Here is a 24,328-nt window from a genome sequence, read left to right as displayed (position 1 = left end):
TTATACATAAGAGAATGCAAGCTAACTTTATTAGACCGTAATTGGTAATATTGGAGGTGTTAGGGACCAGATCAGAAACTCCAAGGTATGTTATAGGTTGAGACTAGACCCCAACTATCTTTGGTTTTGGCATTAGTGTGAGGATAAAGTGTTTCACTCCTGGTGTGATTCAATGGACCTGCTAAGAAGCTTTTATCAAAACAAATTTAACAAGACAGTTTAACTATAACAACAAAAATTAACATAACCTTTACCAATTGGAATACTTAAACATGACAAGATATAATTCTTAACTGCTAGGTTATCTCTATTAGTTCCTTTTTAAGCAATACTCTTCATAGACATAAATTCCTCTTCAAAATCAATTAGCAAACAACAGACTTACATACTGGTACATGGGCTGCTATTCCTACAGCCTCCAGAACACCTCTGGAGAGAGATACCTGCTTTCTAGCAGAACCAAACTACAGTCTCCAGAGAAAGAGAGAAGAGCTTTTGCTTCTTGCAAACCCAAACAGAAAACTGCCTGCTTTTTCTCTGTAAGCTTAGCTCTGTCCATTCACATGAGTCTCTCTTGTCAATCAACCTAATTAAACCCTACTCTGAAACCCTAGGAGACAACCCAAAACTTAAACAAAATTGCATGAGCTCAGATTAAAGCAAACGCCACAATATCTAGGATCAATTATGCTTCTGCATTCTTAGTATTTGGGCTGCCTAGCAGACAGATTGGCCCCGTAAACCAGAGTTGAATTTTAACCATATCTTTCACAAGAAACATGACACAAATATATTTCTTAAAGGCACAGTATCATAACAGAGGCCATTGTCAAGTCTGGTGACAAAGAGAGCAAGCAATGAGTAGAAAATACACAATTTTTGCTTGAGGAGACAGCAGAAGGCCTGAGCCATTTTAAAGGTTGAGGTGCATTTTAGATAATATGAGTCATGTGCCAGCATTCCAGAAGGATTAATAAGCATCTCACAAACTGGAGAAACTAGCAACACCCTGGGGGTACCATTGACTAACAAACTGAACTGGACTAGCCATGTAAATACTGTGGCTACAAGAGCAGGTCAGAGGCTAGGAATCCTGCAGAGGGTAACTCACCTCCTGACTCCTCAAAACATGTCCACTATCTACAAGGCACAAATCAGCAGAGTGATAGAACATTCTCCACTTATCTGGATGAGCACAGCTCCAACAACAGTCAAGAAGCTCAACACCATCCAGGACAAAATAGCCTGTTTGATTGGCATTGTTTTCATGAACATTCACTCCCTCCACCACTGCAGCATTAGTGTGTATAATCTACAAAATGCACTGCAGGAACTCACCAAGGCTCCTTAGGCAGCACCTTCCAAACTCACAACCCCTACCATCTACAAGGACAATGGCAGCAGACACATGGAAACACCATCACCTGGAAGTTCCCCTCCAAGTCAGTCACCATCCTGACTTGGAAATACATCACTGTTCCTTCAGTGTTGCTGGGTCAAAATCCTGGAATTCTCTCCCTGACAGCACTGTGGATGTACCGAGACCACATGGATTGCAGTGGTCCATGAAGGCAGATCACCATCAACTTCTCAAGGGCAATAGGGCTTGCCTAACCGTCGATGCTCATGTCCCATAATTATTTTTTTTTAAATGGAGAATCCAACAGGTTCCTTAAGTGGATTGACCTGCTTAAAGTTGGAGACTCAATTCTCAAGGCTTCCAGAAGAAAGGATGTTCATTCTTCTCTTGGTCCAGCAAAGATCATTTAGAAAACTTCTCCATGCTGTTTCCAAAGTTACCTTTAGTAATCTCTTTAAGGTCATTGGATGGGTCATTCAGTAACCAGTGGGAAGATTGCATACAATTTAGATCTTCCTGTGACATTTACTGTACAAATCAACCAGGTGATCCACTTTAACTTCTGCCTGTACTAGTTTGAAGCTATTCATCATCATGTGGACAAAAATTGTCCAAAGATAACTTGGTGTTCCTTCTTCAGGTAAATGGCAGGACTTTGCCCAACAGTTGTTGGTCTAAGATTAGGAAATAAATGTATGTAAGATAAATTCTCATCACATTGTGTTTTTAATACACATGCTTACAATTTCATTACAAGCAGTAAATGGAGAAAATCTACCTCATTAATTTGGAGCTCCAGTGCTTGTACTGTGTGAAACAAATACGAATTGCAATCTAAATACTTCATTAATGCCATCGCATTTTGTCATAAAACAAGTGACATGCAAATTACTGAAGTTCTATGTGCAGACATTGGGTGCAAGTTGGTCCACTTTATATCTGTTTATTTATGGTCCACTTTGTATCTGTTTTCTGTGGAAGAACAGGCAAAAAGACCTGGATGCCAGAACCTGTGCTTGATTTGCACTTGCATTATGGAGACTGGCACTTTGGTATAGGTTTTGCAGGAAATCTGTCTTAGTGACCATCTAAGTAAAGCTTTAGGCACCTCACATATGTAAAGAACAGTTCACCCTGGCATTTTAGGCTACCTTACAGAAACGGATTTGGATTGAACAGATCACGGGGGGCGGGGGGGTGGGGGGAGGTGGTGAAACAGATATTATCCCTATAGATGTTATTATACCTTTTAAAGTTAAAGTTTATTTATTAGTCACAGGTAGGCTTACATTAACACTGCAATGAAGTTACTGTGAAATTCCTCTAGTCATCACAGTCCAGCGCCTGTTCAGGTCAATGCACCTAACCAGCACATCTTTCAAACTGGGAGGAAACCGGAGCACCTGGAGGAAATCCACGCAGACACAGGGAGAACGTGCAAACTCCACAATAACAGTGACCCGAGGCCGGAACTGAACCTGGGTCCCTGGAACTGTGAGGCAGAGAAGTGGGATTCTCTGATCCCGTCCATGGCCACCGTGCTGCAAGTGGAATGGAGAATTTGAAGTTCCAGCTAAAACTCCATTCATTTTTAGCAGCACCAGAGAAGCCCAACTGCGAACGAGGTCAGAGATTTTCAGCGAGCGGTCCTGACTTCAATCATCCTTTGTAGTAAAAGATATCTCCCTCGGAAGAACTCATTGCAGAACAAAATTTATTTTGTCATCTCTCCTCACACGTGTCAGCTTAACTCTGTGATCGCACTTATTCCTTGAAGTAAGAAGTTGGGGGCTCAAACCGCACAACAGCAACTGAGTGCATGTTCTGAGTTACCACCATATGCTTTTCTAAGTGAGCTCTGGATTGTTGAAGTACACTTCTTAAGGGAATGTGGGTTGTTGGAGGTAGCATCATTTAGACGAAAAATTAAACTGAAGCCTTGTTTTCCTCTTCAGGTGGTTACAAAAAGATTGCAATCCATCTTTTTCCAAAGAATAATACTGAGTTTTCATGCTCTTCTGGCTTACATTAATCCAAAAACCTGCAATGCTGAAATAGGGTAAACTGGTCAGTCATCTTGTTTATCGAACCTGACAGTGTGCAAACTGACTGCCACATTTGCCTGCACAGTGAAAGAAATTAATTGACTGTGAAACACATGGGTCATTCATAAATATACAAAAGCAAAATAAAGTGGATGCTGGAAAACTAAAATGAAAACAGGAAATGCTGAGCTAACCAGCCGATCAGACAGCATCTGTGGAGTGAGCACAGAGTTAGTGGGCACAATGTTATTTCAACTGATCCAATTGCAGCAGGGAGTCCAGTGGTAGATCAGAAACCCATTTAATTCAGAACCGGGCCATGCCTCTTTAACTCAGCTGGAGCATTAGAAACCAACTTTCATGCCCCACCCCTTCATAGCCCCCCATGTCATATCTTCTCCCGTCATAGCCCGCACATGGGGATAGCTTCCCTCATGAACCCCCACTCCGCCCCATCCCCTTAAACATGTGTTCCTCTTTTTTTAATGAATTTGAAGAAATTAAAGTATAGCAGATTGTATTTTCGAGTCAAAATACGTTATTATTCATAACAAGTGACATGTGAATGGTCTGCTAATTAAATGCGCATCATCATAATTGTTTCCTAAAAACATTACAATAACCTGCATAATGTCAACATGGTAAGAGGTCTCACAACACCAGGTTAAAGTCCAACAGGCTTATTTGGTAGCAAAATCCACTAGCTTACGGAACGCTGCTCCTTCATCAGGTAAGTGGGAGTTCTGTTCACTAACAGGGCATATAAAGACACAAACTCAATTTACAAAATAATGGTTGGAATGTAAATCTTTATAGGTAATCAAGTCTTAAAAGGTACAGACAATGTGAGTGGAGAGAGCATTAAGCACAGGTTAAAGAGATGTGTATTGTCTCCAGACAGGACAGTTAGTGAGATTTTGCAAGCCCAGGCAAGTCGTGGGGGTTACAGATAATGTGACATGAACCCAGGATCACAGTTGAGGCCGTCCTCATGCGTGCAGAACTTGGCTATCAGTCTCTGCTTGGCGACTGAGCTGTCGTGTGTCATGAAGGCCGCCTTGGAGAATGCTTACCCGAAGACCAGAGGCCGAATGCCCATGACCACTGAAATGTTCCCCAACAGGAACATTCCCCACCACTTGCTTGGTGATTGTCGAGCGGTGTTCATTCATCCGTTGTCGTAGTGTCTGCATGGTCTCCCCAATGTACCATGCCTCGGGACATCCTTTCCTGCAGCGTATCAGGTAAGAGTTTTAACAACACCAGGTTAAAGTCCAACAGGTTTATTTGGTAGCAAATACCATTAGCTAAAAATCAAGTAACTTGATTTTTGTGTCTCTGTGCCGTGTTTGAGAGCACATTTCCACTCCATCTGACGAAGGAGCAGTGCTCCAAAAGCTAATGGTATTTGCTACCAAATAAACCTGTTGGACTTTAACCTGGTGTTGTTAAAACTCTTACTGTGTTCACCCCAGTCCAACGTCGGCATCTCCACATCATGCGTATCAGGTAGACAACGTTGGCCGAGTTGCAAGAGTATGTACCGTGTACCTGGTGGAAGATGTTCTCACGTGAGATGATGGCATCCGGTACTCTGTCCGCCGTGTCCCGTGTTTGTCGTCTGAGGAGGTCGATGCGGTTTTTCGCTGTGGCGTGTCGGAACTGTCGATCGATGAGCCGAGCGCCATATCCTGTTCTTATGAGGGCATCTTTCAGCGTCTGGAGGTGTCTGTTGCAATCCTCCTCATCTGAGCAGATCCTGTGTTTACGGAGGGCTTGTCCATAGAGGATGGTTTCTTCAACATGTTTAGGGTGGAAGCTGGAGAAGTGGAGCATCGTGAGGTTATCCGTGGGCTTGCGGTACAGTGAAGTGCTGAGGTGACCGTCCTTAATGGAGATGCGGGTGTCCAAGAATGCAGCCGATTCCAGAGAGTAGTCCATGGTGAGTCTGATGGTGGGATGGAACTTGTTAATGTCATCATATAGTTGTTTCAGTGATTGTTCACCATGAGTCCAAAGAAAGAAAATGTCATCGATGGACAGAGTACCCTCCGTCGTCCAGTACTTTCCCAGAGCGGAGAAATTAGGACATCTTCTCCGGAGCCTTCAACGTGTCATTGATGAAGATGAAAATCTCGCCAAGGCCATCCCAACACCCCCACTTCTTGCCTTCAAACAACCACACAACCTCAAACAGACCATTGTCTGCAGCAAACTATCCAGCCTTCAGGAGAACAGTGACCACGACACCACACAACCCTGCCACAGCAACTTCTGAAAGATGTTCCGGATCATCGACACGGATGCCATCATCTCACGTGACACCATCCACCAGGTACACGGTACATACTCTTACAACTCGGCCAATGTTGTCTACCTGATACGCTGCAGGAAAGGATGTCCCGAGGCATGGTACATTGGGGAAACCATGCAGACATGACGACAACGGATGAATGAACACCGCTCGACAATCACCAGGCAAGAGTGTTCTCTTCCTGTTGGGGAACACTTCAGTGGTCACGGGCATTCTGCCTCTGATCTTCGGGTAAGCATTCTCCAAGGTGGCCTTCACAACACACAACAGCGCAGAGTCGCTGAGCAAAGACTGATAGCCAAGTTCCGCACACATGAGGACAGCCTCAACCGGGATCTTGGGTTCATGTCACATTATTTGTAACCTCCACGACTTGCCTGGGCTTGCAAAATCTCACTAACTGTCCTGTCTGGAGACAATACACATCTCTTTAACCTGTGCTTAACGCTCTCTCCACTCACATTGTCTGTACCTTTAAGACTTGATTACCTGTAAAGACTCACATTCCAACCATTATTTTGTAAATTGAGTTTGTGTCTTTATATGCCCTGTTTGTGAACAGAACTCCCACTTACCTGACGAAGGAGCAGCGCTCCGAAAGCTAGTGGATTTTGCTACCAAATAAACCTGTTGGACTTTAACCTGGTGTTGTGAGACTTCTTACTGTGTTTACCCCAGTCCAACACCGGCATCTCCACATAATGTCAACATGGCCATAAAGCCGTCATTTTGACAAACTATAGGAAGTCGGACCACATAAACAGGTCTATATTTCTTCTGTCTCTACAGCATGTTATCTGATGCTGGAATGTCGAGAGGAAGTCTCCCCATTCATCATACAATTCTAAATTTAATCTCAGGAGGGTTCTTCAGAGCCTCTGTGGATGTATTTAATTTTCAAAAGAATCACATTTGTCCAGTCAACTCTCTTCACGCCCTCCATCCAGTAAACAGACTAATGTAGTGTTCTTTCCACTGCTTATAACAAATACATTGGAGCAAGTCTCATTGAGTCATTTTATTCATCAGCATACTTAGATTCTAAAATGGGCTAGATATTTTTAGTAATATGTGATAATATAATTCAACCGCACATTGATACAGTGATCAAGTTTCAGTAGATCATCACTGATTGACCCTAACTTCTTAAATATGGACTATCTAATCTTTTGGACTGTGGAGTATGAAATTTAACGACTTTGCAACCCATGGGCTATAATTCTCTGATTGACGGTGGCACAGTGATTAGCACTGCTGCCTCTCAGCGCCAGGGACTCAGGTTCTATTCTGGCCTCTGTGTGGAGTTTGCACATTCTCCCCTGTGTCTTTGTGGGTTTCCTTCGAGTTCTCCGGTATTCTCCCACAGTCCAAAGATGTGCGGGTTAGATTGATTGTCCATGCTGAATTCCCCTTAGTGTCAGGTGATTAGCAGGGTAACTATGTGTGGTTACGGGAATAGGGCCTGGGTGGGATTGTGGTCGGTGCAAACTCGTTGGGCCGAATGGCCACCTTCTGCACTGTAGGGAGTTTATGATTCTATGATCAGTCTGCTTTTAGCTTGTTTCCTATAGCATTTCTTTCTGTCTTCTGTCACATTACCACATTAAAAAGGAAGGTTCTGGGTAAGTATCTCAACAGGCATTTATAGTACTTTCCCATAGTTTTTTATCCAGCAGTAGAAATGTATTCACAATCAATGTTGTTTCTCAGGAGTTTTCACTAATTTTCCAGCAAAATTACAGATCATTATTTGAGATGGGGAAAGCCCCAATGGAAATTGCAAGTGTAGGTGCCTGATTTTCCTGACATCACTGCCATCCATACTTATGGTCTTAGAAAGAATTTGGAATTAAATGCCAGAGAGAATTCTTCATTACCGGGCCATCATTTAATTTAGTTCTCATGACAACATGAACAGGAAGAACTGTCTCTACTGTTTCCATTGCGTGAAGTCATAGGGTGGAATTTCCCCCATGCCCATGCCAGTGGGTTCAATGGTGGGTGGGGGTAGAATTCAGTCAGAGTACAAAAATTGATTTTACGGTGGTGTGAATTTCCTGCAGGATCTTCCACTGATGCCTGCTATTAGTTAGTTAGTTATGCTCCTAGACCCAGGTCGCAACAATATTCCTCCATCGGGCCCAATCTTGTGCAGTGGCTTGTGTCTCACCTGATGTAAGCCCCATCTCTTCCAGTTCAGCCACCACAGTCCTAGGTCATGTTGTTTTTAGCCTGTCCAGTTTATGTTTCCCAGCTGGAGTCCAACTTGGAACAATCTTTAGTATTTGATCTTGGGACATTCTTCACATGTGTTGAAACTATCTTACCTGGCACTTCTTGATCTCAAGGACAATGCTGTAACAACCAATCTTCTTGTACAAGTGCTCACTGCAAACTTTATTTGACTGGTAGATGTTGCAGATCTTGTGTAAGTAATATGTATGAGATCTGATATTGAAACTAATAATAAACTACAAGGTCAGTGGTAGTAAACTAAATGGAACAGTTTATTAGCAAGTCTTTATCCGAGCACAGTCAGCAAAAGACTGCCTGGGCAAGCTCCACCCATGATGGAGCTTGAGTCCGGGGTCACCTGACCCATTCTCTTAAAGAGGTATGCCCAACATACATAATAGTAAGCAACTGTTATGAAAGGTCCATGCCCATGCCTTCTTCACTATCCTCCAGCATTCAGCTCCAATTTTACATTACTGTTGTAGATTTTGGTCCAAAGAGCTCTGGATGGTTTGAAGTCTGCTAATTGCACCTCCTGCTTTCTTCAGCCAGGCCTTGATCTTCCTGTTAGCATCATTGCCATTAGTGATAAGGCTGCTGAGGTAAGTTAAGTTGTCAACATTCTCTCGGGCTTCTCCATCGATGGTAATTGGAGGTGCTGCTGATGTGTTGTGGCTCATGTGTTTTCTGCTTATTGATATGCAGACCAGTCTGTTTTGCATGCATGTTGAGTATTGTCAGATTTCCCCTGGAGGTGGGTGTATCTTGAAGAGATGGCAGCAAGGTCATCAGCAAAGTCGAGGTCCTCCAAGTAAGAAAAGAGGGTTCACTGAATTCCCCTGGGACAATCTGATGTTTGACATGTGGCCTAGTCAACGGGGATGAGAAATAGAGTAGGAGAGAGGATGCAATGGGGTTGCATTGGACCTCACTTCAAATCACTCAATGTATAGCCGAGGATGGTACTGCATTTGATGTGCTCGTAGAACTTCCGAATGCGATTGACAATCTTGGGCAGAGTTCTGTAGGCTTTGAGAATCTTGCACAGGCTCTCATGGCAAACACTGTCAAACACCTTGAAGCTGATGTAGAGGGGTGCATTCCATTTGAGGCATTGCTCGATGATGTTGCTCAGAGCAAATATCTGGTCTTTACATCCTCTGTCCTTGTGGGACCCTGCTTATTGCTGCCTAAGTTTCATCAATGGTGTCAATCAGCTTGAAGAGAATTCTGAAGTAGACTTTGCTGGGGATGGAAAGGAGCGTAATTCCTCACCAGTTGCCACAGTTGTGGATGTCCGTGGGGTGGGGCGGGGGGGAGAGGGATGCTGTAGTGGGGAGAAAATATGGCCCAAAGATTGTGTGCAGTTTTGGCCTATTGTATGCGGTTTTGGTCTTCTTTTCTGAGGAAGAATGTTCTTGCTCTTGAGGGATTGCTGCGAAGGTTTACCAGACTGATTCTGGGGATGGCGGGACTGATGTAAGAGGAGAGATTGACTAGGTTAGGATAGTTTTCACTGGAGCTCAGACGAATGAGGGGGGATCTCATAGAGACTTATAAAATTCTAACAGGACTAGACAGGGTAGATGCAGGGAGGATATTCCTGATGGTGGGAGAGTCCAGAACCAGGGATCACAGCCTGAGGATTCAGGGTGGATCATTTTGGGTGAAGAAATGTCTCCTCACCTCCATCCTATGAGTTTGAGCCTATGGAATTCATTACCACAGGAAGTAGTTGATGCCAAAACATTGAATGTATTCAAGAGGCGGCTGGATATAGCACTTGGGGCGAATGGGATCAAAGGTTCTGGGGAAAAAGCAAGATTAGGCTATTGAGTTGGATGATCATCCGTGATCGTAATGAATGGCGGAGCAGGCTTGAAGGGCCAAATGGCCTCCTCCCGCTCTTATCTTCTATGTTTCTATGTTTCTATATCGATTTCACACTGACAAGAATTTACAGCAGGATCTTCTGCTGATGCCTGCCATGGCAGGTCAGAAAACTCGCTGGAGGCCGGCATGAAGCTTATTTGCATCCCGTTAATGGGATGTAGATGAAGGACCAATCCCCTTGCATCAGATTCTATGTGGTGCTGGTGGAGAAACATTCTGGCACAAAGCATATTCAGAACAAAGTGACGTGTAGGCGTCACGATTCACCTGAACGATGCCTAGGGCTGACTCTGGGTTTTCGGACCCTGGAACAAGATAGCAATGAGTTGAGGGAGCATCTGCAGGTGGAACTTCCAGATTCAGTATCCTTGCGGAAGTCCATCTTCCAATCTCAGAGTGCTCCTGCAGATCCATCTTTGTTCTCAGGTGATCCACCTCCTTTCTTCAGTTGTGGGTTTGTGATGTTGGACACCTTTTCTAAATGGCGCTTGAAATGATGGCAGACTGCCCCATCAGGCCTGCCTCACCACAGAATATGGTGCATAGTACTCAGGTGCATAATAAATAGACTACTGGCATCCGCAGCAGGTAACACTCCACATTTCTGCCCCTACCACAGGACTTAGTCCCAAATTGGGAGAATTCCGGCCTTCATTTTCTCAAATCTTAGGAAAAGAGATTACAAAACAGCCTGGCAGCCATGTTCACATCTGCTTTTGATAGCTCTGCCTGCAGAGAGTCAATTCCAGAGGTATTTGCCACTTTTTTATGGCTTTGATGGCTGCACGCACTTATGCTGCAATGAGTGGACTGATGCCAATACCAACAGTGTCTGCTGGATTAGCTGGATCATCAGGTCAGGCTGATTAAGAACCACTTCAAAGTGCTGAATCCATCTTACAGCTTGCTCTCTCTCTCTCTCTTTGCTGTTATCACATTTCCATGTTTGTCCTTGACTGGCATGGTGTGATTAATGTTTTGTCCACAGAGTCATTTTGTGATCTTGTACAGTGTGTTCAGTTCTCCTCTTTCTGCTGTCTGTTCTGCCTCTCACCAATTTCTCAACCGTCATCCCAGTACAATAGAAAAGCCAGGCAGTGCCTTAATGACTATCGTCCAGTGGCTCTGACACCCATCCTTCTGAAGTGCTTCAAAAAGGTTAATCATGGCACAAATCAATTCCTGCCTACCAGACTGCCTGGATCCAGCACAGTTTGCCTATCACTGCAACAGGTCCACAGCAGACGCCATCTCCCTGGAACACCAGGATAACAGAGGCATCTGTGTCAGACTCCTATTCATAGACTAGAGCTCAGCCTTTAACACCATTATTCCTATGAGACTCATTTCCAAACATCTTGACCTAGGGCTCAGCTCCTCCTAGATCCTAGACTTCCTAACCCACAGGCCACAATCAGTAAGGATAAGCAATAACACCTCCTCCATGATCATCCTCAACACCGGTGCCCCACAAGGCTGTATCCTCAGCCTCTTACTATACTCCTTATACACTTTTGACTGTGTAGTCAAATCCCCCTCCAACTCGATTTTTAAGTTTGCTGATGGCACCACCGTTGTGGGTCGGATCTCAAACAATGGCAAGACACAGTTCAGAAAAGAGATAGGGAATCTGGTGAACTGGTGCAACGACAATAATCTCTCCCTCAAATGTCAACAAAATGAAGGAGACAGTCATCGACTTCAGGAAGCGTAGAGGAGAACATGCCCCTGTCTACATCAATGGGAACGAAGTAGAAATTGTCGAGAGCTTCAGGTTTTTAGGTGTCCAGATCACCAACAACCTGAGCTGGTCCCTCCATGTGCACGCTATAGTTAAGAAAGCCCACCAACGCCTCTACTTTCTCAGGAGAGGAAGGAAATTTGGCATGTCCACTACAACTCTCACCAGCTTCTATTGATGCACTATAGAAAGCATTCTTTCTGGTTGCATTGCAGCTTGGTATGGCTCCCGCTCTGTCCAAGACTACAAGAAACTACAAAGAGTTGTGAACATAGCTCAGTCCATCACTCAAACCAGCCTCCCACCCATTGAAACTGTCTACACTTCCCGCTACCTCAGAAAAGCAGCCAGCACATAATCAAGGACCCCACGCACCTCGGATATACTTTCTTCAAACTTCTTCCGTTGGGAAAAAGATCATGTACCAACTGATTCAAAAACAGCTTCTTCTCTGCTGCCATCAGACTTTTGAATGGACCTTGTTTGTATTAAGTTGATCTTTCTCTACACCCTAGCTATGACTAACATTACATTCTGCATTCTCTCCTTTCCTTCCCTATGAACGGTATGCTTTGTCTGTATCGCACATAGAAACAATACTTTTCACTGTATACTAATACATGTGACAATAATAAATCAAATCGAAACAAAAATCAAATCAAAGGCTGTCTTGTCTCTTCTAGCACTCTTCTTTATTTTTGGCCTTACATTGTTCTTCAGCTTGCTCAGACAGCCTGGGTGACTTAGCATTTTTCCTTTAGTTGTCTTCTTTCTTCAATCTTTCTTCACATCTCTGTTGTTAACCACTTCTTATCCCTCTTGTGGCTGAATCTAGTGACGTTCTTAACTACTTCAGAAGATGCATCTTTGTTGTTACCCCACTTCTTTTCAACTGTGCCTTCATCTTTTTCATCTGCATTTGCCATTATGGCCACTTGATTCCTGAGCTTGATGATAAAACCCTTCTTCACCTCAGGAGATCTCAACTTGACAATATCAAAGACCTGTCGCCATTGATGTTTGGTATGGGTGACCAACAACTTCAGTTTGACCCAAGTTATCACCAGGTAGTGGTAACTATTGACATCTGTGACATGATGGACTTTGACATCCTGTAGAGACCTCTTCAGAACACTAGAGGCCTGACCTTTCAGACGTATATATTCCAGTCTGTGCCCCCTGAACTTTTACGCCAAGGTATGTCTTGGTCCTGACTTACTTTCTCACCTTGTCTATATCCACTGAAGCTACATGGGGAATGTGCCAACACAGTCAGGTTTTTGGTTCAAATATACTTACAATGTTCCTCTACACAACAAGGAAAATTCCTTCTTTTGCTCTTAGTATTTTATCCAAAATTAAGCAGAAGAGCCAACAAAACAGTTATCTGTTTACTTAGTCTGAGACATGTTCACTGTTTACATCTTTATTTTATTCTAGCAATGAATTGCACATGAAAAATGACATTCGTCGGAATTTACTCGATGATGGCACCTTGATGATCCAGAATGCGCAGGAGTCTGACCAGGGAACATACCAGTGCATGGCAAAAAATGTAGTGGGGGAGGCAACAACTCAAGGCGTTGTACTCCGATATTTTGGTACTCCAAGTAAGAAATCATCCATGTTATTTCTTTCCTGTTTTATTTGGTTGATGCCTTTTGTCCTCAGTTATATTCTCACAGCAACTTGAACTTGAATTCTGAAAAAAAAATCTGTAAATTTTTTTGTATCATTTTATAGGATCATTGAAGTTAATGAAACACATTCGCCAAAATTTTGCTGCTGTTCATGCCGGCGGGGTCTTATGGTCCCACCAATGCTGCACCCCCCCCCCACCCCCACCCCACCCCCCCGTGCATTTCCCAGCAATGAGGGGTGCGTTCAACAGAAACCCCACTGACAACAGCAGGACCCTAAGATCCCACCACCAGCAAACAGTGCGCCTCCTTTCGCCACTGCCAAATATGTTGTGGAGAGCGGGAAAAATCCCACCCATAAGATCCTGAGGCAGCTCGATGGAGTGGATGTTGGAAGGATATTTCACCTTGTCAGAAAGACCAGAATACTGTTTAAAAATAAGGGCCGGAGTTCTCCGACCTCGCTTGAAGCTGGAATGATCCAGTCCCGCTGCTGTGAATGGAGATTTGGCTGAGCACCACATCTCTGTTCTTGTTGGTAGCGGGGAATGCAAGACTGGAGAATTCCAGCCATGGAGTCTCCCATTTAAGACAGAGATGAAGCAATGTTTTGCTCTCAGATGTTCAGGAGTCTGGAACTGTCTTCCTCAGAGAGCGGTAGATGCAGGGTCATTGAATATTTTTTAAGGCAGCGGTAGATAGATTCTTGACTAACAAGCGAATGGAAGATTACTGGAAGTAGACAAGATAGACAAGTAGACGTTGAGGTCACAATCAGATCAGCTTTGATTTTATTGAATGGTGGAGCAGGTTTCATCTTTCATGGTGAAGGTGAAAAAAGCAAACATGAACCCCGTCTGAAAAAGAAATATGAAAAGAGACATTTCAAAGGAAACCTACAGATATCAAAACCCAATACTAACCAAGGAAGAAATGAAAAGTGCAAAGTGTTGAATTTTAATCAACAATAAAGACAACAACAACTGCTTACCAGTCAGATACACCCAATCAACACTTAAACCCTCCTAGGGCAGCTGAAATAACCCCATCCCCTGTTATTTTCTATTATCTTGAAATGTGCCAAAGGTTTCTGAGTTTAAGATCAAAATTTGATTATTTGTTTGACAACAATGACTGCAAGACACGTTAATCAAATTCCTTTCTGGAAATATACCGACAGGAAGTTTAAGAATTTGTTTTGCCAAGCGTGTCTGTTTTGAGAAAAGCCCTAACTCTACAGTATAAAAATCCAATCAAGAGACAGTGACTGTCCATCAGAAATACCTCAAGAGAAACCCATTGATTTCTGGCAGATAGATTATGAAAAGGAAGAAAATTGTGTCTTGCAAGGTTCAGTTCCCTGGACTCCAATTCAACTCCAGGATTTTAAAGGGAACCAGCTAACTTCAAACAGATTGGAGAAAACCCAGTTTCTACCTGGAACTGCTTCTAGTAACCTTCCACAGGAGGATAAGATAGCACTCAGTGCAAATCCTTGAGGCAGCACTCTTGGCTGGAACCTAAAGAAAGTGTTGTATTCTTTGGAACTCTTCCAGAAGCTCCATCTAACTGAAAATCCACCTCCTCTGGTGCTGGAGCAATGCCCCCTGAAGAACGTTCAATTCCAAATGAATCCAACATAAGAAAAATGGGTTGCTATTAGTGCAGGTACACATACATATATATATAGTTGGGCCTCACTGAGAAGATAAAAGTCCAACTCTGACAAATGAATCCTAAGTACAATGGCAGGATCTTGAGCCCACACTTTACGTGCACGAGATCAGTGGATGGGGCTCAAAATCCGGCGAAAACCAGAAATCACAAATCTCGCCGACGAGATCGCGATTTCTTGTTTTTCCCGCCCCTCGTCACTGACCCAATTAGAATCATGCCCAGAATGGACCAGGACCTGATTTTAATAGATTTTAATACATTTTCATCTGTTTTTCCACCCCCATCGCCAAATTATTCCCCCCTCACCAAATTTTCATACCTTGCCGATGTGACATCACATTGGCGAAGTTCTTGACAGGTTTACCCCAATGTATTACCCCCCTATCGAGGGAATCCCCCTGGGGCGCAGAGGTCAGTATAGCCCCTAGGGAAGAAGGCTATGGTCAGGCAATGCCCCCTGGCACTGCCAACTGATGGTTGATGCCAGCGATGATTGGGGGGAGTTGGGGGGGGGGAGGGCAAGAGAAATCTTTGTGTTCCTATCAGGGTGCCTGATCTCAAGGAAACTTGTTCCCAACTCAGAGTCCCCACCTCGCCATAGTGACGCGGTAAACAATGCCCACTTTTTTTTTCAGACCAAGTTGCTCAAAATCTGGAGAGAAATCTGGTCTGGGGAGCTGGAGTACTTCATGGCAGTTTTCTTGCCAGAGCTGAAACTTTGCGAATTTCTGGTTAGATCGCCCTCTGTATTTTTATGTATTAATGTCAATCGAAGTATAGAATATTTAAAATAGCTATTTAATTTGCCACAATTTTCTGCCGCAGCCAAGCCCAGTTTTGTGATTCAGCCACGGAACACTGAAGTTCTAGTTGGATCAAGTATCACTCTGGAATGCAGTGCCATTGGACATCCCCAGCCTCGAGTTACATGGACTAAAGGAAATGGGGAACTGCTCCCTACCCACTCCAGGTACACCACCACTCCCTCCGGAGGCCTCTTTATCCGGAATGTTTCCCTCCAGGATCATGGCCAGTTCATTTGTCATGCCAGTAATAATCAAGATTCCATCCAATCGTCAGCATCCATCATTGTACAAGGTAAGTCTGATTTTACTGTTGTTTAATGATGATTCTGGGCTCACAAAAGAGCATTGCAATTTGAATAATTTGTGCTGATTTATCTTTATAGTAAAAAAAAAAGTTTACTTACTCTGTTGGGTTTTCCAAAATTGGGCAGTGGAGAATAGGGAAGTCAAGACCCAACGTCCTTTTCCATCCCAATCTGCTCTTTAATGCAGTGAGAGAGTGGATGTGTCAGTCAACCACTATTCGCCACTCCATGTGAATGATGGCAGAGGGCCCACTGACTTGGCTCATGTTCCTGCTAGTCATGCCCACCGCGGGGATTAAAGGCCCTCATTGATCCTTTTGCCGATTTTGCCAGGAAGCCACCCTATGTGTGGAATGAGCCCTGAGCCAGGAAGGCAGGTCAGTTCTGTGCCAAGTTTGAAACAATAGGTAGAATTTCCATTCCAGGCCTCCTCTGGTGGAAGGAGTGCCACTTCACCCACCATGGCATTAAAGGGTTTTGTGGGACTTCAGCCTTGATGGTTCATATTTCATTACAACTAATATGATTAGCTAATGCTATTTCAGAGATAATAAATATTCAAAACAGTATGAATCCTGCACACACTATCAACTAGTGAAGTTATATGCTTGGAGATCAGCTCACATGATAACTGACATTTAATTAATGTATGACAATCGAAGCATATTCATTGTTGTCTCAACTTAAGAATGCCTGGCTACTGTGTATAGACAGTTCAGATCCTTCCATGGGATTGCTTTGATTATATTATGATTTAAGATAGTGTTATTCTTCCTTTGATGATAATTAGTTATTAGTTCTCTCTCCAATTAATTAAAGATATAAAAACTATGACCGTTCAAGGTTTGGAAGTTTTGTGGTCCTATCAATGTTTGGATGTGTTGAATTTTATTAGCAGTCGCTGTGTCACACCAAGGGTCTTGTGGGTGGGGGAGTGAGCAAGGCTTAGAGCTTCCAGTCCACTCTTGCCCCAATTAATGACCACCTTAGGGCTGCTTGCCACCTGGCCTCAATTTCAACACTGGTGGGAGAGGTTCGGGGGCAGAGGGAAGCTTAGCAGGTCAGTCTGCTCAGGCTTAGGGCAGGAACAGAACAGTGCCTCTCAATAGGCCATCGTGTCCAAGGGATGTATCGGATTTTATTTCCTTAAGTTTCTTCAATAACTTGTCACTGCTGATATTAATCACCTAGGTTCCTGACTTTTTAGTCACTTAGTTACCCTCCGCGACTAATGTATAACTGTTGTCTCCTGTGTCTGGCTCTAAGAGACAAACATTGACTTTAGTTATTCACCATTTTACAAACTTGTAGACACTCTTGCAATCAGTTTTTATATTCCTGGCTAGATTTACTCTTCTAGATGTTTTTTATCTTTTTAACCAATGTTTTGTTGCTTTCTGAAACACTCCTATTGCAATTGTTCTTTTGCTGCATTATATGTCTTTTCTTTCAGTCTAATCCTCCCCTCAATTTCCTTTGTAAGGCACGAGTGGATCTTTCCTGCTGAGTTTGTTTTTCAGTGGAATATATTGGAGTGAAATATCTGGAATACTTTCTCTAAAAGGTTTCCCACTGTTTATTTATTGCTATCACTTAAATCTCTTTTTTCCCCCCAAAAGTGTCCGAATAACTGAAAATTTTTTACCTTAAGGTCTGAGATGTTGTTATGGAATTTAATGTTTAATTTTACTGAATTTCACTCATTTTAATGTTACTGAATCCATGTACAAGATGTCTGTATGGAGATAATCTACAGCACAGAGGGAAAAGGCTGCTCTCGGCTCACTGTAAAGCTAATTATTAATTGACTTCTGATGCATTTACAAGATAATTGAGACTCTGAGGCCAAACTGTCATCATCTGTTACTACAGATACAAACACATATGATTCATTTTATCTGCTCAATTGGCTAAGAGTGATGATTAAAATGGTAAACCAACATTTCAAGCAGATCAGGTCGCACCCTTGGAGAGAAAAAGACAGGGTTAACATTTCAGGTCCCTCCCAGATGCTGCCTAATCTGCTGAGCACAGTTTCAGTATTTTGTTTTGCAACAGAACAATAGCGATTTTAAAATAAAACCCTACTACTGTAAATCAGCCTGCAAATCAAATTCTAATGGCCACTTGTTCTCATGAGAATATTCCTCTCTCCAGTATGCAGCCAACACAAACAAGCTTTGCAGTGACGGAAACGCACATGGAAGTTGCCTTATCTGGTGCATTAAGCATTGGACTCAGAAGGCATGGGATGAGTGAGTGAGGTGGGGGCAGGAAAGAAGTTTGTCCACCATAAATTTCAGACCAGAAGCACAGGAAACAAAACTAAAGATTCCACATACTGATGTATGTGTAAAGAGGATACCCTTGGCAGGAATGAGCAAGCTAATGGATAACAACAGGCGAAAATGAACCAATTAACAATATACCCTGGAAACCAATGGAAATTCCTGTATAGAATTAAATACATGTTGAGCAAGACCGTTAGTTCACTTCCCTCTCAGCTCTGTGGCCTATTCACTGTTCTGTATTATTATCCTATGAAGTAGGGGGGAGGGGGGTGGAGGAGGGTTGTAGATTGGAGATGATTGTAATTGACATATTGACATTGCAAGTGATCACACTTTTTAGTTTATTATTGAATTTTTTGTCCTTATGAGTCCCAGATGTGCAAAAATTGTTTTAGTTACACAACTAAAACAAACAAAGAGCAAAACACAGTAATGCAGCACAAATCTGTCAGCTCATTCGGAGCACAGAGAATTACAAGGGACGTCAATTCATAAAGGACTTGGTATTGTATTCCACAAAATAACTGAGCTGGTTGGCAAACGAAGCACTGAAGTCATTTCTTTCTGTGGTTTGCAGTTGAGTGCCAAAACTAGCTTATAATACTTGGCCTTAATCAAAGTAACAAAGCAGCCAATAACCCAAGTGACAATGCTTGGTGCCAAATGAACATTCCACCACCCTACATGGGACATGCAAAACCCAAAGCGAATAATCATTTTTTTTTCCACATTGTTCCCAGCTGATCTCCAGGTCATTGTGTAGCAGGGAATGTTATTCTGACAAGGCGACACAGTGGTTAGCACTACTGCCTTACAGCGCCAGAGGCCCGTGTTCAATTCCACCCTTGCTTGACTGTGTGTGGAGTTTGCAGGTTCTCCCCATTTCTGCATGGGTTAACTCCAGGTACTCCGGTTTCCTCCCACAGTCCTAAAATGTGCAGATTAGGTTGGTTGGTTGGTTATGCTAGATATCCCCTTTGTGACCCAAGATGTGTAGATTAGGGGGATTAGTGAGGTAAGTACATGGGGTTACAAGGATAGGGCCTGGGTAAGATGCTTTGAGGGAAGGTCGATGCAGACTCAATGGTCTGAATGGTCTCTTTCTGCATTGCAGGTATTTTATGAAATGTAGAAAGCCTTATATCTGGAATAAATGTGTAAACTTAGTAGCTAGCCTTACCTGTTACTTTACTGACCTTTAGGGAGAGTGATCCAAGTATAACAACAATATAATATATATTATCATAGCAGCTTTGAATTTAGGGGGAGTGAAGGTGTTGAGAAAGGTGATGGAAAGGTAGAGTCTTGTGTCATCAGTGTATATGATTAGGCTGACTCCATATTCATGGATGATGTCAGTAAGGGGCAATATATAGATGAGGAAATGAAATGAACCAAGGTAATGATACAAGGGACAGAAAAAAAGGCAATCCTAAAAGGATTTCTTTAGTCATTCCATGGGACATGGGCATTGCTGGCCAGCCAGCATTTATTGCCCATTTCTGGTTGCCCTTGAAGGTGGTGGTGAGCTGCCTTCTTGAGATGTTGTGGTCCATGTGCTGTGGGTTGACTCACAATGCCATTAGGGAGGGAATTCTCGGATTTGAACCCAGCAACTGCAAAGGAATGGTGATATATTTCCAGGTCAGGATGGTGAGGGGCTTGGAAGGGATCTTGCAGGTGGTGGTGTTCCTACATTTCAGCTGCCCTTGTCCTTCTAGATGGAAGTGTTTATGGGTTTGGAAAGTGCTGTCTAAGGATCTTTGGTGATTTGCTGCAGTGCATCTTGTAGATAGTATACACTGCTGCTACTGAGCATCGGTGGTGGAGAGAGTGGATGTTTGTGGTTGTGGTGTCAATCAAGCGGGCTGCTTTGTCCTGGATGGTGCAATGGCTATAACTGGATGTCTACATATGGAACCAAGTGACTGAACTAGAAGACATCTGAGGCAAAAACAGAAAATGTTGAAAAACCTCAGAAGGTCTGAAGCATCTGTGGAGAGAGAATAGAGCTAGCAAGTTCTCAAGTCTGGATGACCCTTGTCAGACCCTGAGGCATTGGAGCCCTAATTGACAGTGTTGACAGTTACAGGGAACTGAGGAGCACAAACATGATGAATGCACCATGATTATAATTACAGAGAATGTTTAACATTGCATTAGGGATGTTTCTGTGTTGTGAAAAAGGCAAACACCTGATTGAAGTGATTCAAAGAAAGCAAAAGCCTGATTGAGGGATTCAAACAAGGGATTGTTGGATAGCAAGAGAGACGAGGGCTGAAATTCTGTGTCTGTTCACGCCCTGCTGCTGTTGCCAGCGAGGGTGGAGAATTTGGCACTCAGCCAAATCCCCATTCACTGCAGCAGGACCAGATAATCCCGCTGGTGTGAACAGCTGGTGAATCCTGCTCAAGGACATTGAAGGCAACATTTTGAAAAGGAAAAGGAGGCTAGATATGGGGCAAGAGCAATGGTCAATGAGGACAAATGTATAGAAAGTAGTCTTTTTGAGGAGGGATTTTGGAAGCACTTGCGAAAGGGGGGATACTGCCTGTAGAGAGGGAATACTTGACGGTGACACATGAGGGTCAGGGGTAGGTCCTGATATCAATTTGAACCTGATTATTTTGTAAATTTCCATCAGTCATTGCCTCAAAAATCTCTCCATGCTGCCTGAGGAGCAGAAATAACAGCAGGAATAAATGCATTTTTTCTTTGTGTTTGTTTTTACAATAGTGTTATATTTCACAAAATAAGTGATTTCACTGCATCCTACACACAGAATTTATAGGAACATAGGAGCAGGAGTTGGCCATTCAACCCTTAGATCCTGCTCTGCCATTTATTAAGATTATGGCTAATATGACTGTGATCTTAGCTGCACTTTCCTGTCTGCTCTGAGAACTGTTGACCCCCTTATCTGTCTAATAGCCTTGAGTAAATTCAATGACCCAGCCTCCGCTGCAATCAGGGGAAAAGATTTCTACACGCAAATGACCCTCTGAGGGAAAATAATTCTTCTCATCTCTGTCTTAAAAGGGAAAATTTTATTCTTAAACTGGGTCTCCTCGTTTCTAGTCGCATCCACAAGAGGAAACATGCTCCCTGTATTCACTATCAAATCCCTCCAGATTTTGTGTTTCAAAAAGCTCACCTTTCGTTTTTCCAAATTCTAATCAGTACAGGCCCAATCTGTTCAACCTTTCTTCACAAGAATAATTGAGGGGGAGTGAAGGTGTTGAGAAAGGTGATGGAGAGGTAGAGCCTTGTGTCATCAATGTATTTCAACCCAGTAAATGAATAAAGTGAACCTTCTCTGAATGGCTTCTAACCCAATTACAGGTACAGTGTGACAAAGCCGTCAAACTAGAATCGGGTCCGTGCCGGATTTCAGATCTTGCCATTTTTACGGTTGGACAGTTAGGCCGAGTCAGTTCATGTGATTGGACCTGTCTCCCATATTACTGTAGATGGGTGAAGCATCAAGCTGCTGAGACTTCCAAGTGGCCAATTAATGACCTCATTCTACAATGGCTGTGATTTGACTTGCAGCAGGGGAAAGCGAGGGCAAGGTAGGTGGCCCGGCAGCTTTCACTGCACAGGTTGCTGTTGGGCAGGAAGGACGGGTAACTGCTTTGGGTCCCCAAGCCCATTGGATATGACAAGCTGACCAGCAATTTTACCTGTCATGCAAACCCTATGCTGACAAGCCCGTCTGCCACTGAATTAATACCAGCAATGGTGGAATGATGTTCTAAAGTGGTCATTAATTGACCACTAAAAAAGACCTCAGTAGATGGTGGAGTGGAAAGTTTGACCATGAGCCTTCCAGCCCAGAACTTAATTCCAGTGGAATGAAGAAGGCAATGGGGTCCCAGTCTGCCACCATCCAAATGTAATTGCATACTCTTCCCGCGTCCAAGCTCTCCTCTACTTTCTCAGGAAGGCTAAGGAAATTTGGTATGTCTGCTACATCTCTCACCAATATTTACAGATGCACCATAGAAAGCATCCTTTCTGGATATATCTCCTGCTTTGAACAAGACCGCAAGAAGCTATAAAGGATTGTGAACATAGCCCAGTCGATTTTGAGAGAAGTTGCTTGTGAGGTTGGATGCTACTAGCTTGTGACATTTGGTGTCTTTCTTGTACACAGCAGAGCCAGAGATCCAACCTTAAATCCAGCAGAGATACTGGGGAACAAAAACAGAAAATCCTGGAAAATCTAAGCAAGTCTAAGAGCATCTGTAGGGAAAGAATAGATCTAATGCTTCGAGTCTGGTTGACTTTCATCAGATCCCAGCATCCATGGTAATTTGCTTTTATCTTAGAGATACTCAGGATCCCTCTTTGTTTCCCTCCAACAGAACAGAGTGTCTCCACTTCAAAGTTTCTCTCCTTGTCTCTTTTTATGCATGCTAACTGGATCTCTTATTTCCCTGTGGTGAACCATCGTTGGTTCACACTGGATAGTACTGAGCCAGGGCTGGCCAGTACTACAGGAATGTATATAGGTTACTGTGGGATTGTACTAATGTTGCTGTTGGGTTAGGGTGGGATTGTTACACCTGTGTTTGTTACTGTTGTGGCACATCCCAGTCGATCTCCGCCTCCTGGGAGAGGTATAAGAGTCCCTGCTCGGACGGGACCCCTTCAGTCTGGGATAGTGTGTTAAAGTTCTGATAGCTTCATTGTTAGTTAATAAAAGCCTTCTTTTACTGAAGCTTCGAGCCTCGTGTCCAATTGATGTGCATCATTCCCCTTCTATGTTCAACCCCAAAAAAGTCTTTCCCTCCCACCCCACAAAACACAAAGGGGTAAATCTTGACTTTGTACAATAGTGCAATCAATAGAAATAAAAATTGGGGAGATTTAAAATGGGTTGCAGACTCACTGTTACTCATTTTGAGCTTCACACAAAGTCAAGACCTATCCCAGTGCCTTTCTCCTTGTACCATCTTCAACTAGGTCACTAAGATAGTTAGGTTGATTGGTTAGGTGGATTAGGTTGATTGGCTATGCTAAAATTGCCCCTTAGTGTCCTGGGATCCGTAGGTTAGAGGGATTAGCGGGTGGATATGTAGGGATAAGGGGGTGGGGCCTGGGTGGGATTATGGTTGGTGCAGACTCGATGGGCCGAATGGCCTCATTCTGCACTATAGGGTTTCTATGATTCTACTAAGGATCTGTTTGTCTTTCACTCTTAGATTCTTCCTCTCGAGTACATCTCTGTTCATTCCTGCTTTAAGATGGCTCTCTTTATCTCCTTTCTGCTTCCCCAACAACATATTTACTCTCCCCCACTCCCCCCCCCTAATCTGTCCTCAATTTTAGGCTACTATGCTCCTGAAATGTGAAATATGGAGAGCTTGACAAACAGGTAAATTCATACTTGTGTGCACATTGTAGGTTATCTGATTTTTTAAAAAAGCATATTCCTTTGCATAGCTGCATGGTAGCTTCTGGGAATTACTACCTGAAAACTGACTGTTGTGAGTTTATGTCTAAATGGTAAATGACATTCCTTTGTTTGACATTTTTGCAGTGCACTTAACTAGTTCATTTTAAAATGGATTATTATCTTTGTCAAGCAGTGGACAAAGGACTGTCATGTAAAGGCCATTGCATTTTTACACTAATAATCCAATCAGGAACTCCTACGCTATAGTCTTTTTTGCATCAGAGATTGACAGAATTATAATATTCTGCTTTGGAAATAAGGGCTACCGTTACATATTTATGTTTTATTTTAATTGGCTGCAGAAGATTTCAGCGCTCTAAAGATAAGGACAAAACAGCTATCTCTAAATGTGATAGGTTCAGATTTGAAGAAACAGGGACAATGTTTATTGTACTTGTGTTTAATAGAATATTTTGTTACCAGAGTAAATATGAGTTCTGCTAAGATGCATTTTAATGTTGATTGAACCTAGCTTTGTATTGAAAACCTATTTTTAAGTTTTCATAGCTGAGGATGTCATATCTGATTATAGCGAATGCTCATGCACCACATTGCACATT

The 24,328-nt window shown here is 43.1% G+C and overlaps 1 protein-coding gene across 1 annotated transcript in view; it reads left to right on the top strand.

Moving 5' to 3' along the window:
* LOC144495749 (peroxidasin homolog) overlaps window positions 1–24,328 on the top strand; it is a 420,109-nt gene that overhangs the window by 262,830 nt on the left and 132,951 nt on the right. Inside the window, exons 9-10 of the mRNA XM_078216142.1 lie at window positions 13,029–13,198; window positions 15,731–16,003. Coding sequence (XP_078072268.1) covers window positions 13,029–13,198; window positions 15,731–16,003 — 443 coding nt within the window. The remainder of the gene's footprint in view (window positions 1–13,028; window positions 13,199–15,730; window positions 16,004–24,328) is intronic.

The sequence above is a fragment of the Mustelus asterias genome, chromosome 7 (assembly GCF_964213995.1).
Source record: "Mustelus asterias chromosome 7, sMusAst1.hap1.1, whole genome shotgun sequence".
In the NCBI taxonomy this organism is placed as follows: domain Eukaryota; kingdom Metazoa; phylum Chordata; class Chondrichthyes; order Carcharhiniformes; family Triakidae; genus Mustelus; species Mustelus asterias.
The sequence above is the reverse complement of the archived record's forward strand: the minus strand, read 5'-3'. Positions and strand labels throughout refer to the sequence as shown.